The 16,698-nt window shown below is 46.5% G+C and overlaps 1 protein-coding gene across 4 annotated transcripts in view; it reads right to left on the bottom strand.

Moving 5' to 3' along the window:
* The window catches only part of DPF3 (double PHD fingers 3), a 256,781-nt gene that overhangs the window by 101,242 nt on the left and 138,841 nt on the right, over window positions 1-16,698 (bottom strand). For all 4 annotated transcript variants that reach the window (XR_007453669.1, XR_007453668.1, XM_049612521.1 and 1 more), the window contains exons 4-5: window positions 8,919-9,046; window positions 1,857-1,952 (exon numbers count right to left, since the gene is read on the bottom strand). Coding sequence is in view for 2 of the 4 variants with exons in the window: in XM_049612521.1 (XP_049468478.1) it covers window positions 1,857-1,952; window positions 8,919-9,046 (224 nt within the window). In the remaining 2 variants the exon portion in view is untranslated. The remainder of the gene's footprint in view (window positions 1-1,856; window positions 1,953-8,918; window positions 9,047-16,698) is intronic.

Raw genomic sequence — 16,698 nt, 5'->3', positions numbered from 1 at the left:
AGCCCCCAGTGAAGTCATGGGTCTAGGCAAGTTTACCCATGGCTGCTGAAGCAACCAGACGGAAACTTGATGGGGAACCTTTTAAGGAGAGATCAGGCTGACAATACCCAAATCCACTGGTCCATTTTCCCCCAAGAGCAGAACAGCTGGACAACATGTACCTCCTCATGTAATGCAATAAGAAGCACAGGGAAGATTCTTGCCCCACCAAAAAAAAATTTACACATACACAAATACCCTGAATCTAATCAAGTCTCTAATCAAACCACCAGTTTTCAGAAAATAAAGAGGATACATTAAATACCACCAATCTGCCAAACCTAGAATGTGGGAAATTCTACAAGACGAACCACCCAAGTTTTTCAACAAATAAATGATGTGGAGAAGAAAAAAATATGTATGTGTGCGGTGGGGTAGAGCAAGGAAGAGGTATGGAACAAAAGAGGCTTATGTTTCAAACAAACCAACTATAAAAAGGCACTTTTGAGGAAATCATCAGGGACTAGATAGTAGATATTAGAGTAGTTGTTATTTGTACTGGGTATAATAATGATATTTGTTAGAGATATACTCTGAGGTATGTGCAGGTTAAATGACAAAATGCCTATGACTTCCTTTCACATATTCTCCCAAAAATTAAATAAATATATAAACCAACAACAAATGGGAGTAAAGAATAAATAAAACAAGATCATTACTGAAGCTGGCTGGCGACTATAAAAGGCATGACACATGACAGGGTTGCCCTGCCCAGCCTGAGAAATTCCAGCCCCGTCAGCAAGTCAGAGCATCTGAGCTCAACGTGGGCAAAACTGGACTGTTTGCACCATTCACCTAGGAACTTGCTTACAATACAGCTTTCCAGGCCCTACCCTAGACCTCCTAAACCAGAACTTCTGGGAGTAGGGTCCTGGGAATGTGCATTGCAATAGGCACCCCTTGTGATCTTGATGTATACTAAAGCACAAGAAGCACGGGAATAGAGAGGCTTGCCATAATTATCACGGGACCCAAACCCACAGGGCACCCAGGACTAGCCTATTATCCATGGGAGGGGTAAGGATCCTGTCCAGAGACTGAAGGAGCCAGAAGACTGAAGACCAATTCTCTAGATGGAAAGAAAGCTTATCCTTGGAGGTCCCTTGTCACTTGGTTATTTTCAGATGCTCTTGCAGACCCCTGAGGGTGACTACCAAAAGCCTACTGGGCTTGGATACGAGCACTCTGGAGAAGCAACCTGCATGTCTGAGAGCACCACTCAGGCTTGGGTCCCTCCCCTCAAGGACCACTCCCATAGGCTTATACCTTCCACCTTGGATTTTTCATCCGCCCATTTCCCAGGCTCCTGGCCTCCTCTTGCCACATCCCAGGCCCACACCAAAAGCCCATGCCCCACCCATTTGGAAACCATTCATGGCCCCCACGCTTTCCCAGCATGATTCTACTCTCCACCTAGTGAAATATACCCCAAAGCAGGTGTCCTGACCTCGTCACTCTGGGGCAGCCCCAGGGATAGGAAAATTCAGCCTTCTTTTAAGACCAAGTAATGGGTCCAAAAGTCACTTTCTCCTCATCCTCTACCCTTCTCCAGACCCCACCCCAACCCTCCCAGGACCCTCACTGTCCCCTCAGGTTACCTTCACCCCCTTCCTCTCCCTCCTGTAAGGGCTGAACTCTTACAGGCTATCACCAGGGGTCAGAGCTCTTCTGGCATTTTCTTCTCTGAGTATTCATCAAGGGAGGCCGTGTACATGAGCTTTGTCTGCTTGAAGTGGGACTTTGGGTCTGGGGACCAGTTGTGCTTCCACCCTTAGTCTCCCTTATCTCTTCCCTCCATCATGGCGTCTCCAGCTTACCCGTCCTCTGGTCCTATTCTTTCGCTTGGGAATATCCTCTTCTAAATCTTCTTCTTCATTTCCTTCTTCTACATTTTCATCATTTTCCAAAACCCTCTGAAAAGACAAGAAAATAAACAAAAGAGTTGAGAAATAAAATGCAAAGGAGAAAGCCATCCGGGGGTGATTTGGGTGGGGGGGGGGTCTGTTTTGTTGTTATGTTTTAACAAAACAAGACACTGCCATTGCTTGGGAAGCAGGGCCTCCGAGATGCTGCCCAGAGTCTGAGCTCTTGGCGGTAACAACTCTCTCAAACCCTTGGGCCCCTTCCAGCCCAATCCTCCCAGAACACTGACTTTTTTCAACTATTTTTACCCAAGAAACATTTTCTAAAAAGAGAATACTCTGGTAGAGGCGCTTCTCTATGTGGACCCAAGATGTTTTTCAAAACTTAACTTTTTTAATGTAATTTTCCTTTGTTCCTAAATATGAAAATATGTTCCTTCTTTCTCTGCCATTCTGGAACCCTGCCCTGTTTGATGAAAACAAGTAACTTCCTGTTCATCTGACCAGAATTTGACATTAATGTGTTGTTCTTAATCGTCCATTGTTTTTTTTTTAAGAAAAATGGGTTTTCATTAAAGCACATTACTTGTAACGAAAGCTTAAAGATCATGAATTTAATTATCACTCTCCAATAGCCCTGTGAGTCACATAGCAGCAGAGAATCCAATTCCCATTTTACAGGTGAATAAACTGAGGCTAAAAGCAGTTTTGATTGCCCAAGGTCGTACAGTGAATCCAAGACCAAAGTCAAGTCAGGTTCATCAGCCCAGAGTTTTCTGTTCATTTCTCAGCCCTATGCCTGAAGATTGAGGTATATTATGTAGACCCTTCCTGTAGAGACATGAACACTTCATTCCCTTTGGGAGTGGGGAGGACAGGTAAGATGTGTACTTCTAGATTTTGGGGAGAAATGAAAGATTGTGACAGAGGACCCAGCTCCCCAAAGTGAAAGGGGGATGGAGCTCACTGGACTCCATGTCTGGGGCCCTAGGAGCTTCTTTATGGACTCACTGTGTGACTTTGGGAGAGTCATCATGTCTTCGTGCCTCGGTTTCCCCAATTACAAAATAGGAATTCATTTATTCATTCAATCAACAAACATGTGTCTAGTGCTGACTACATGGCTGTACTACATGCTAGACAAGCCACAGAATGACTACAGTCAGGCCTGGCCCTAAAAAGATTCCACAGTACAGTGAAGGGAAAACAGATTTAAATAAAAACCATAACCATATAGTTACTACTGCCATAAATGCAGTGATGGGCAGGTGCAAGCTGCTAGGAGAGGCTGTTAGAGGGAATTTTACCTAATCTGAGGGTCAGGAGAGGCTTACCTGAGGAAGTGACCTAAGAGAGCTGAGATGTAAAGGATGAGCAAAGACTAGCCTGGGGAATGGGGATGGAGGGCACGGTGGGAGGGAAAGTATTCTGGGCAGAGGGAACATCATGAGCAAACTCCCTGAGGGAAGAAGAGGAATTTGGCTTGTCCACGTTGCAGAAAGAGGCAAGTGTGACTAGAGCTCAGTGACTCAGAGAGAGACTCGTATGAGATGAAGCTAGAAAAAAGGCAGGCACCATATTATACACGATAACAGCATCCATCCACGCTTGTGATGGCGTGACAATCACACAAGCTATGAAAAGGCTTACAAGCAGCACACACTGCACTGACATGTGGTCTCACCATCACTGTTCAGGTAGCCTCCTGGACAACACCTCTGGCCTGTCTTCCAAGCAGGAAGCCCAGGAGTGAGTTCCAGGTACCTTCTCCCACTGCCTTCATGTTGGAGTTCTCTCCCAACCACAGGGGTTCACATAAGGTCTACATAATACACCTCAATTTACTAGATCAAAACAGATCTAGTAAATTCTCCAGCTTCTCTACTGGGCTTACTTGGGAAGCCATCAGCTGACAGCACATGGGGGTTCTCAAGGCCAACCACAGCCATCCAACAGAGAAGCAGCTCTGTCTGCTAGACACGACCTGTGGCCCATAGCTAGAAAACATCAGCCCAGGTCCCAAGCAAGCCTCCTAGGCTCTCTGCATCTTGGCTCCCTGAACCATTAGTGGGAACACAAGTGAAAGTCAAGCAAGACAATGACAAGTCAAATGCTCTGCAGACTTTGGTGAAAAGATGCAGTGTAAATATCAGGTGTTGTTGTTATGACTGTTGTTGCTGTTCAAACAGCTGTCCTGCCAACTTCCAGGTCTTGAAGTCATTTAATCATGGCGAGTTCCGAGTGCCTCATACTTAAAGGTCATTGCCTCTGGCATCTTGTACAATATGACTCCACTCTCATTTTTTATTATGAAGGGATTTATGACCTGCAATATGGACTCAGGGTTGGAAGATAAAACACTGGTTGAAGGCTGCTGAGTTAGTCTCCAGGAGTGCCGCCTGGCCTCGATGTCCGGAAGTAAAATGACTTCTCCCTCCCTCTTCCCATTGGTCTCCCTGTGTCTTGAGAACCCCTATTCTGTGCCCCAGGCTTCAGATGTGACAGCAGCCACCCCAGTGTGTTTGCATTTCCTGCAATGTGGCCCCGACACCCAGAAGCCTCTCTGCATAACTAGGGAGGAGCCAGGAGTCCCTAACAAACAAAGCTCGCATTCAGGGCTCAGGAAGCAGAGGGGGCGTCCTGTGCAGAGGAGTCGAGGGCCGGGATCCAACTTAGATGCAGCTGATCCCCCACTAACATACTTGCATTCTCTGTCCAAGGACATTATCTGGAAAATAAACACATTTTAAAATAACTTTTCTCCCTGTTACTCTAAACAGTCTTTACGGTGATGATAACAATGGTTTGTGGTTGTGTTTAAAAAAGAAGAAGGAATGCCTTTTAAAGACTCCATTATCTCTGGCCTGGAACACTGCAAAGCCTCCTGATTTCCCTCCCCCCACCGGCCCCGTGTCCAGTCTCCTTTCCAGGCAGTAGCCAGAGGGATCTTGAAGAAACACATATTCGCTCCCCTGGTTAAAATGGCTTCCTTTTTCACTCCCATGAAATCATGTCCTGAGAAGCCAGAGTGGTTTGACCCTGCCGGCCCCTCCTACTCCATTCTAGGCCCTTCCCCCCACCGGCACGGTCCTCTAAGCCACACAGGCCTTCTGTCGAAATTTTTTTTCCCGTTTTTCTTTTTATTTCTTGACCTACAATATTACATCAGTTTCAGGTGAACAACATCATGATCTGACATTCTCTGGCAACCACCAATCTGTTCTCTGTATCTATAAGTCTGGTTTGGTTTTGTCTGTTCTGTTTTTTAGATTCCACATATAAGGGAAATCGTGTGGTATGTGTCTTTCTCTGATTTATTTCACTTAGCATAATGTCCTCAAGGTCCATCCGTGTTGTCACAAATGGTAAGATTTCATTCTTTTTCAGAGCGGAGTAGTATTCCATTGTGTATATATACCACATCTTCTTTATCCATTCAGTTGGCCATCTCTATGTCTTCTTTGGCAAAATATCTGTTCAGGTCCTCTGACCATTTTGTAATTGAATTGTTTGGGGGTGTTGTTGTTGTTGTTGTTATTGAGTTCTATGAGTTCTGCATCTTCTGTCTGTTCTTTCAAAACTACAAGCTCAGACCCATCTCGAGGCCTTCACACACACCGTTCCTCTACCCAGAAAGCGCCTCCCCACAGCCTCACTTCACTTGCTCCTTCCCATCCCTTAGGACTGAGGTTAAATCTCTTATCTCCCATAGGACACTACCTAGAATCTGTCCCTCCTCTCATATTGAATCTTCAGACTCTGTTCTTTTCATGGTCATTTATCCTGAAACACAATTATTGCCTTTGTTTATGTGTTTTCTGTCTATAGATCATACTAGAATATAAAGGTGAACAGATGGGACTGGTCTCTCTTGGCTTCTCTGTCTCCCCAGAACCTAGCACAGTGCCTGCTTAGAGGAGGCACTCGATAAACTTTGGTGGAATGAATGAATTAAAAAAATGGAACAAGTACAGTCTATACACTACATATGTGCCTTATTTTACTAACCAAAGCCAATAAGAATGTGTAAACTCATTTGGCTCATGGTCCTGGTTTTGGCTTCCAGCACAGTAGATGGCAGCCCACCTCTGCACATATCAGACATTCCATTTACATAGGAGATGTTAGTGATGATGATAATTCCACAGTGATGACCCATATACTGGCCCAAGGCTGCCTGAGAAGAACCCGAACCAGCTTGAAAGGGTGAGACTACCTATCGCTAGAGCATCAGGGCTTCTGGGCAATGGCTCTGTCCCTTCCACTGATTCTGTGAAATTAACGCTAACTGCACAATACAGATGTGACAGACCTTAACTTCAAAGACCTGAAAGTCCAAAATCTGGGAGAAAGAGGGGAATACATGAATAGGGAAAAAAACAAACAAGAAAGGACTAGGCACCCTAAATGTCAGTGACAAGAAGAGATCCCTCTGGCTGTGGGGCGATCAAGAAAGGCTTCATGAGGTAGGTGGTATTGGGGCTGAGCCTAACTGATGGGTGGAATTTGTACACATAGAGTAGAAGAAAAAATTCACCACATAAAGGATACAGCATGACCACAGGCACAGAGGGAAGAAGACTGAAGAAGAGAGGAGCTCAGGAGTGAGGGGAAATAAGCCTGAAAACTAGGTTAGGAGCAGAGAGAGGAGCCCCAAGAAGATCAGACGCATCATTTTGGATTGACCTAGTAGGAAACAAGTGTTTCAGCTAAGTTTTTTAAACAAGGGCTTGGCACAAGCTGAGCTTTCTTTCGGCATGAAAGATCAGCTAGCAAAGTAGGACATGTTAGAGAGGAGAAGGACGGGGGATGGGGTGACTCCCAGGAATCTGTTCACTTGCACATCCGTTCAAGAGATTATTTATTGTGTACCTACTACGTGCTAGGCACCGTTTGCATGCTCCAGATATATTAGTGAACAAGACAGACAAAGAATCCCACCCTTGAGTTTACATTCTATTGGAAGAAAACAGAAAATAAACAATACATAACAAATCAGCAAATTACAAAGTATGTTAGATAGCGATCAAAGCTATGGGAAGAAAAAAAGAAGAAGCAAAAGAAAGCAGAGTAAGGGAATCGGGGGCGCTGGGGGGCAGGGAGGACACAGGATGTGGTAGCACACACAGTGATTGGGGTAAACTTCATAGAGAAGAGACAGGAGCACAAAGTGAAGAAGGGGAGGGTGAGGGCCCAGCTGAGGTCTGGGGAGAGGACTCTGCAGGCAGAGAAAATGGGCCGAGCAAAAACCCCGAGGCAAGAGAGTGCCTGGTGTGTTCTAGAAGGAGCAAAAAGACACCAGTGTGCCTGCAGCAGAGTGAGCAAGGAAAAGGCGAAGCAACCGAGTCGGAGAGGTAAGGGGCCTTGACTTTTTATTCTGGGACAACAGGAGCCTGTGCAAGTTTGCAGGCCCAGTAACAACAGGATCCAACTTAGGTATTAAAGGGTTCCCCCTCAGCCACTAGCAAGGGCGTCACTTAGAAAGCAATTGCCTGCAGGGGCAATTGCAGGGGCACTCGGTCGGTTGAGCGTCCAACTTGGGTTCAGGTCATGATCTCACGGGTCATGAGTTCAAGCCCCGCATCGGGCTCTGTGCTGACAGCTCAGAGCCTGGAGCCTGCTTCAGATTCTGTGTCTCCCTCTCTCTCTCTCTCTCTCTCTGCTCCTCCCTGTTCACGCTCAAAAATAAATAAACATTAAAAACATATTTTTTTAATAGAAAATAATTGGAGCCCTTCAGACCAGAGATGACAGCAGCCGGAACCAGGGCAGTAGCAGAGGGACCTGTTAAGAAGAGTCTGTGCTCTGGATTTGGGTTGTGGGCACAGCTCACAGGATTCCCAATGAACTGACCGTTGGGTGTGACAGACGACTCCAAGGGGCATTAGATGCATGGAGGTTACAGCTATTAAGGATTTTTACTAGGGCTGTAACTCTCAGGAGGAGAGGAGGCAGCCAATAGAAGCCACGTTGTGACATGGAGAAGACCTGACCATTCATCTGAACACGGGATGGCAGAGAAGGAGGCCAATTCACTGCTTCGTTCTACATCTTTATGGAGATTCGACTGCCGGGCACGTGCAAGTCCCCAAGGGGACGACGGTGAACACAACAGCATGGTCCCTGACTCAGTGGAACGCCCTGACTTGCTGGTACTTAGGAAGCAAACCAAAACTTTAACTGTTATTGCTTTAATTATAACTTCAATGAATTAATATGCAAATACTAAACATTAAATTAGATATACAATTAATAAATATGTAATATGATATATAATATGTGTCACATAAAATATAAAGTATAATAAAATATACATTTAATATAAATGTAATTTGATTTTAACAATTGAATTATATTTAATTATTAATGCTATTGTTTAATATTTATATTAATTAATATTACTACAATATTCTGTGCCAACCGTTGTATTCAAGACCAGAGATTCAAGGCAGATAAATGAGAAATGGTGAGAGTGCACCATTAAAATCTTGAGTAGGAAGAGCCCCATAGGGCTGGGAACAGAGGGTGCTAAACAAACAGGGAGGGACAGGACCCACCAGCCCTGCCTGAAGGGTGACTCCTACACTGGCCTTGAAGGAGGAGAGGGTGCTGTGGACTAGAGCTGAGTACAGGGTGTGAGCAAGTGGCAGCGGAGGGCAAGGGCTCACTCAGGACAAGCTGGTGTAGACGACCCCCGAGGTTTCAAGACTGAACTATGGACTGTTTGCTCCCCAGGGGCAAGGACTCCCTCTATCTGGTTCACCATCGTGTCCCCAGGACCCAGCACGGCGCCTGGCACACAGCAAGCAAAAAATATATTTTGAGTAGACACGAAGGGAGAGGAATAATGACTTCTTCTGGGGGATGGGGGACAGGTTAAATTAGAAAAGAATTTGCGAGTCTCCCAGCAGCAATGCCATGGGGCAGTTTGGGAGGAGGACCCCCAGCCAGTGCCAGAGTTCTGGAAGCACAATGGTGACGCTCTGGACACACTCCCCACAGCGGGCACGGAAATACCTGTATTTCCTGAATGCTTTCCTCCTCTCTGGCATCCACCTTCTTCTCCACACCCTCACCACGGAGCAAGGCTTCCAGTGTGGTGCTTTCTGAGGTGAAGCCATCCTTTTTCAGGGGCAGCTCCACTTCTGAAAAGTAAGGACAGAGAAGCAGGGTCAGGTCATTAGAAGCAGGAGGGACAGGAGGGACAGCGGGTGGCCCTGAGGGCACGCAGGAACCAGAAGCCTTGGGTAGGGCTAGAGACAGCCTGCGCTCTCTCCTCTGGGTGGAACAGGAACACCGGAGTTGGGTCCGGCTTTTTCATCTCCTGTTCACAGTCCCAGAGACAGATTCCAACCCTGCCGATACCCGCACAGACAGCAGAGGCAGCACAGAAATGGTTCCAGATGGACAGTGACTACGGGCAAGGTGCATCTAGAGAGTGAGGGTAACAATGCCCAGTACCCCACAGGGCTGTTTTGTGGGACATAAATATGTTGCTTTACCTTGAAGTGCTTTGAAAACTCTACAGCAATACACCAACATTAGCCTCGAGTCTTACCGTTCTCTCCCTCTACCCCAAGTCTTGTCTGGCAACTCCATGACCTCCCCTCAGCCACCCTGCCTGCCCAGCTCCAGGTTGCTCCATGAGAAGCTACTCTGGGACGCCTGGGTGGCTCAGTCAGTTGAGCATCTGACTCTTGATTTCGGCTCAGGTCATGATCCCAGGGTCACGGGATTGAGCCCTGAGTCAGGCTCCACACTGACTTAGTGTAGAACCTGCTTAAGATTCTCCCTCTCCCTCTCTCTCTCTCTCTCTCTCTCTCTCTCTCTCTCTCCCCCTCCCTCTGCTTCTCTCCTCCACATGTGCTCTCTCTAAAATAAAATTTTAAAATATTTTTTTTAATTTTAAAAAAGAAGCTGTTTCAACCTCAGAGAGGCTGTTCTCATCAAGGGATACAAAGACCACTAAAGCCAAGGGAAGAGAAGAGGGAGCACAGATACCTAACAGACCCCAGATCAATGGCTGGGGGCCGCAGTGCCTGCACACCAGGGCACTTTTTCTGAAGACGTCACAGTTTGATTGGCTACCTAGGGCTTGAGGTCATAGGGCCCGCTGAGCAGTGGCAGCCAGAGTCAGCCCTAGGTGTGGAAGAGACCAAGAGAAAGAAGCTGAATTCCTTTCTCAAGATGTCCCCCAAACTCTTAACCCAAAGGAAGATTTTTTGTTTTGTTTTTGTTAAATTAAAAACCGAAACCTCAGGTATAGGTGATCATATTTTGATTTGCTACAAAACATTCATCCAATCTCCTCTAATTCTGTACCTCATACTCCCGTGGCAATTAGAGGCTTGGCTCCTATCCTGTTATCAGGTAAGATGAATACAGGAATATGAGGGATGGGTGCCCGAGAAAATAGTCAGGGGGAACAAATGGCCTAGGTGTAGGGGGAATTGAGAGTTTAGTGTAGGAACTATTGACAGAGGTGTGGGCAGGAGCACGGGAACAACATGGAAGGGTGAAGCATCCCAGTGGGGAGCCATTACCGCTGCTATTCATGGAGGGACAGAGGGAGAGCCTTTGCAAGAATCTCGACAGATCTGTGACTCGCAGCCTCAGTGAGCTCATGGGCGAAAGAACCAAGTCCAACCTCTCTCTTTCATCCTTGTCTTCCTCCTCTGCCCTCCCATTGGCCAACCTCAACTAGACGCCAGAAGGCAAGGGAGCCTCAGTGATGCAGCATACCAAGGTCAGTTTCCCAGGATAAAGGAGGCTAAAGGTCAGTGCCCCAGGATGAAGAGTGGATCGGGGGGGAGAAAATGGAAATAACAGCACAATCAAGTCCTCCTCTGCTGGGCTTTATTCTGACTCAGAGGGAACTCTACCCACCCCCTTCCATCTCCTCAGAACCAGATGTAGGCTGACCAGTCCACAAGAAAGAGGCGCTACGGTATCCCAGCAAAACTGAAGAAACCAACCCCCCGGGAGAAAATGGTGGGAAGGAGAAACAGCGTCTAGAGTTCCTGGAGAGATAAGATCTTTGGGGTTTTTCTTACCAAAAAAAAAAAGGCAAGCAAAGGGTCCACCTCCATCAAGAAGTACTACCACCAAATCAACCACCTCTGAAAGTCATCCATATCCCTATTCATTCAACAAGTATTTACAAAGAACCACGGTGTTACCACTAGGCCCGCGGGAGGTATACCAAATGCAGACGGCCCTGGCTTTTGGGTGCTTAACAATCTAAGGAGACACTAAACACAGCACGCAAAATAAATATGCAATTACAAAGTGTCATAAGTGCAATAGGGGGAAACAACAGAGGGAAATGTGAAGGAAGAACACTGTGGGGGGGGGGGGGGTTTACTTTCGATCGGGGGTCAGGGAAGGCCTACGTGAGGAAGTTATGTTAAAGTTGAACGTCAGAGAAACAGTCCACTGACTGCTTTAATGAGTTCAGGGCGTGCAACTCCAGAGCCTACTCTTCCTCCCAAGTCAAAAAAAGGCTTCCAAACGTCTGATACAAAACAATGAAAGCATGTTGCCCCATGTCCTGTCCTCGGTGAAAAGAGAACAGCTGGTTACCATCCTTCGAATTTATCATAATCATATATATATATATATATATATATATATATATATATATATATTTGAAGTTCCTACTTTAGTATCCCCCTTAGCCTCCTCAGCACCAAACAAATCCTATTTCCAGAATTGCACAGCATTTTAGAGCTGGAAAAAAGCCTTACAGATCATCTGCTTTAATCATCTCATTTGATAAACAAGTGACCTGAGGCTCAGAGAAGTTAAGTAACTTCACAGAAAGCCACACAGCAGAATACGAATGCAGCCAAAGGATCCTTCCTAGAGGCCACGGAGATCATGAAGAGAGCCCCACTTTATGTATCCTATTTAGCATTCTGCAGGCCCAGGATGAGCCTCAGTGGGCGTTGACATGTTTGTGTACATGCAGAGTGCTTGGTGCATAGTAAACATTCAAACTGTGGCAGCTGGTATTGCTATGTATTGTTTAACCCCCACCCCCACCCAAGAGGTGAGCACAGTTACTATCCCATTTCACAGATGAGGACGCTGCAGCTTAGGGAGGTATAGAACCTGTTTAGTGTCACATAGTTATTAAGGGGCAAAGCCCAGCCTGGACCCCAATCTGCCTCCAGAATCCATTCACATACTCTCTAGCTTATATAGACGTCACCTTGTCTCTCTTTGGTTCTTCCTCGAAGAGCCCTTTTCCAAACCTTTGTGCATTTCCACTACATCTCTAAACTCTCTCCATAGTTTTCATATTTCGAAACAAAAGGCAGATCGTTGCTGAAGCTGAGGGCAGGTCTGTGTCATGATTCTGGGCTCTGCTCTATATGAACATTTCCATGTGGTATTCACCCCTTCTGCAACAATACTGACCCCACACGGAACTTTCCATCCATTGTGAACTTCCTTCTCTTCCTCCTTCTCCTTCTCCCTCTTCCTCCCCTGCTAAATACTCCTCCATCCTATTTTTCCATAATTCAGTCTACTCTCTTGGTCCTCTGGTCATTTACCAGATGGGCACGGTAAAAGAACCAAGAGCAAAAAGAGAACCAAATTGGGAACAGTGAAATGGGCTCCCTAAATGCAAAGAGCCAGAAGGGACTTCCAATAGCCTTTAGCAGCCCATCCCTCGGGAGGAAAGCGTAGCACAGAAATATAAAGAGCCCTTCCCAGGGTCACGGAGAAACCTAGTGGCATCCTCCTTGCCTAATTACCAAATATTTGATCGGCACACAGAAGTTCTGCATTCAGATGCCCCTGTCGTCAAGCTCCCACCCTGCCTTGTATTAGCTGAGGGACCACAGGCTAATGACTCAGACCTCCGAGTCTCTGTTTCCTTATGTGTTAAATAAGGATGATCACAGTACTTCATAGGGTTGGTGTGAAAATTAAACAAGGTAATACACTGCCTAAGGAAACTCTGAAAGAGCCACAAAAAAACCCAGCGTGGAAACAGAGTGGAAAATGAGGCTTATCAATTCTTGTTTTGATTTTGGTTTTTCTATTCAAAACTTATCATTCCAAATTCGATCGTATATGTAAAGAATGTGGGATGGTCCAAGGGCCCTGTAAATGCTGCAAGTAACTATTATCAAAGTTAGAATAATCCTGATTTTAATGTCCAATGGAAACAAAATGCAAGCTACTTACAAAATTTTAGGCTTTCCAGCAGCCACATTTTAGAAAGCAAAGAGCAACAGGTGCAGCTGATTTCAATATATTTTCTCTAACCCACTACATCCAAAACATTATCATTTCAGTGTGTAACAAATATAAAAAAAAATAATTCAATCTTCCGCATTCTTTGATTTGCGTTGAGTCTTCAAAGTCTGGTGTTAATTTTATACTTAACAGCACATCTCAATTCAGATTAGCCATATTTCAAGGGTTTCATAGCTACGTGTGGTTAGTGGCTACCAAATTCGTGCAGGTTGATAGTTTATAATATTAAAAGGAACATAGGCTATGATTTTGTTTCCCAAAAACATGGAAGGACATTAAGTATGGCTCTTAATGCAGCCTTCCTCATACCCAGCTGAGCACCATTCCAGGCCAGCGTTCTAGCTGACCACTGGCAAACCCCGGTTTCAAAGCACTCTGGGTAAGGCTTGCAAGGTCAGAATGACAGGCCAACCAGTGCCCTCCCAACAAACTGGCAGAGGGTACATTCCCTGGCTCCTGACCACAGGAGGTCCCAGAGTGAAGGGAAAAACAAGGTAACAGGTCCAAGCTCTTGCACAACATACATCCTAGACATGCTCCCTATTGAGCCCTCAGGGATTTCATTGATTGTTTTATTCTAATACACTCCATCTAGAGATAGGACTTAGTAATTCTTTATTAGCATACTCATTTTGACCCTCGCACAAATTTGGGGATCACATAACCTGACAAGAGCCATCACACATGTAACACGTAAAGAAAACGGTCCAAAACCCACACATAATTCATCTTTAAATTAGCCTGATTTTATACACAAGGATATAAACCCACGGATCGTTACTCTCTCCAGAGCGGCAGCAGCTGTCACCCAAGCCAGCCGCCTCCCTGGGCCCCCGTAAGCAGCGCTGCCTCCACTTCTAATTGGGAACAGAGATACTCCTTGGGTGACTTCCAGCACGATCCATCACACCAGAGACAGCTTCTGTGCAAACCGAAGCAAATCGGTTTCCAAATAAGAAAAAAACCTCTTAGACAAACAAGGATTGAAGCACAGGAAGTCTTTAAAAAAAAAGAAAAGAAAAGAAAAGAGAAAGAAAGAAAGGAAGGAAGTAAGTAAAAAGAAAAATGCTCCAAGTAAAAAGTGCACAAATAAAAGCAAAAAACAAAAAACAAAAAACATTGCCAGAGAAGTGGCTTCTATCCAGGGCTGTGGACAGGGCAGCCATCCTCTCGGGTGGAAATCAAAGCCACAGGCTTTTGACACAGGTGCCCCAAGCCTGCCACCCAACACACTGAGAGCAAAGCTTCCACTGGGTTGTTGGAGCCACTGAGCTCATTAACAGGATGCGGGCGAGATGAACCCGAAAGTGCAACATGGGAGCACAGTGAGTAATTAAATCCCAGGCCATTTAAAAATGCAAACGCCTGGATGTCACAGGCTCACAGAGTCTCTGACTCCTCATGCATTTTTTGGCTCAGGGTGGAGGACTGGGAACCTGCAAGTCATATATGGATTATAATAAAATATGCCATATAAAAAACAGATTAAGACAGTTCTTCTTTGGGGAAATACACAAAGAGAGGAGCTGTCTGTTAGCTGTCGAGTTTGCACGAGATACCATCTTCCGGGAGGCTGTGCTCTGCCAACAGACAGACTGCCCCAAGGGAAATAGTGGTGAAACACCCCGACAAGGCACATCCATCCGTCCATCCATCACGGGCTCTCTCTGACGCAGGGGCCTGGAGACAGAGTAATGGTGCGAAAGGGAGGGAGGAACCCCCACAGACAATGGCACACAATCCTCGGCTACATCAGGAGGGCTCAGATTTTTTTTTTTTTTTTACCTGCCTCTAGTTTTTCTTTAAAAATACAAATGTGCGGTTTTCTCTTCTGAGTGCTTATTATTTTAAGGAGTTAAGCCTCATCATATTTCCTTGGATTTATACATCAACTTACACCGAGAAGCAAGGAGCTTAAGAATCATTATCTCGTTCATCCCCATCAGAATCTCTGACTCATGGGGAGAAAGAATGGGGGGTGGATAGTGTTATCTCTCACCACACAGGAGAAGAGATTGGGGTGGGGGGCACACCGAAGCCCTGATTCCCCGGGAATCCATTTGCTCATTCCTCAGGGGCGCCATTGTCTTGGCTGCATTTGACTCCCCGTTTTGTGATTCATAAAGCTCAAAATGGGTGAGGTTCACGTTGAGGACCCATCACCCAGGCTGCACCCTGCAGGCCCTAACTACCACCTGTTTTAGAATCCCAGGATATCCATACAACAGGAGGGCTGCTGGTCTCCCCATATGGCCTCTGTCTCCCCTCTCTGGTGTGCCTACCCACTCACCCCCAAGCCAACATGGCAAGGATGGGCCCTCGTACACACCACCCAGGGGTGAGTACCTCAGATGAGCATTTCCCCACCCCTGAGACACAGGAGAACGCCCACACTGCCAAAGGAAGCTCACCAGTGGCTGGCAGACCAGGTCAATGCCTGGTGGGGGCAGGGGGGAAGATGGTGGCAGGCACATGGAGCGCTGAGATAGTACAAGGGCATACAGACAACCAGGGAGTGCAAGAGGCTGCTCAGGAGTGAAATCTCAGCTCTAGGACCCTAAACCACGCACTGGGCTTTGATTTCCTTATCTGTAAAACTAGGGGATCAAAGCCCACTTCCCGGTGTTGCTCTGGGCCAAAGGAGACAAGGGACGCAGAGCGTCTGCCCAAGGGGCGTGATGCTAACCAATGTGAGTGCCTTCCTTTCACCTCCAGGGTGGCGGCACCTGCCGGCAAACCCCTCACTCTCTGACACTCTCAGACCATTGGAGGCGGTGTGGCAGCGTTTCCCCCAGCCTGGGCATGGGCCTAGGGAGAAAGAAGCCAAGAGGCCAAGTCCAGAGCAGTGCTGAGGACAGAGGAGGTTGAGATGAGACAGAGCTCAAAGGCGAGATGCCAGCCTTGCTTCAGTTCCAGGGCAGGCACTGTCCTGCAGATTTGGAAACCACAGCAGAACCACATGGAAAATGCCCTGCCCTATTCATTTGTTGGACAAATCATTCCTAAACACTTACTGTGTACCAGGTTCTATTCTAAGGGCTGAGGACACAGCTGTGAACAAGAGAGGGAAAGTCCTGCCCTCATAGAAACTATATTCTAGTTGGGGGGGAGGGTGCAGAGAGCAATTACCTAAAATAAATGAGTGAGGCCTATAGCACAACAGATGGTGATCAGTGCTTTGGAGAAAAACAGAGTAAAGGAGGGGACATTGGAGTACCCGAGGAAGTAGGAGGGTGATTACACCCTGAAATGTGGCTAGGAAAACACAAACCTGAGGAGGGGAAAGGGGGCACACCAATATCTAAGAAAGCATGTTCCAGGCACACGAGCCATCAGTGCAATGGCCCTGAGGCTGGGGCCCATCTGCCTGGAGGACGGTGAGCCAGGAGGCAGAGTAGGAGACCAGTTAAGAGTGACAAGGGCCTTGAAGGGCCATGCAGGCCACTGAGAGGAGGCTGGCTTCCACTCTGAGTGTGATCAGAAGCCATTGGAAGTTTTGAGCAAAGAGCGGCATGATGATGCCTGT

This window comes from Panthera uncia (assembly GCF_023721935.1).
Source record: "Panthera uncia isolate 11264 chromosome B3 unlocalized genomic scaffold, Puncia_PCG_1.0 HiC_scaffold_1, whole genome shotgun sequence".
Lineage (NCBI taxonomy): Eukaryota > Metazoa > Chordata > Mammalia > Carnivora > Felidae > Panthera > Panthera uncia.
The sequence above is the reverse complement of the archived record's forward strand: the minus strand, read 5'-3'. Positions and strand labels throughout refer to the sequence as shown.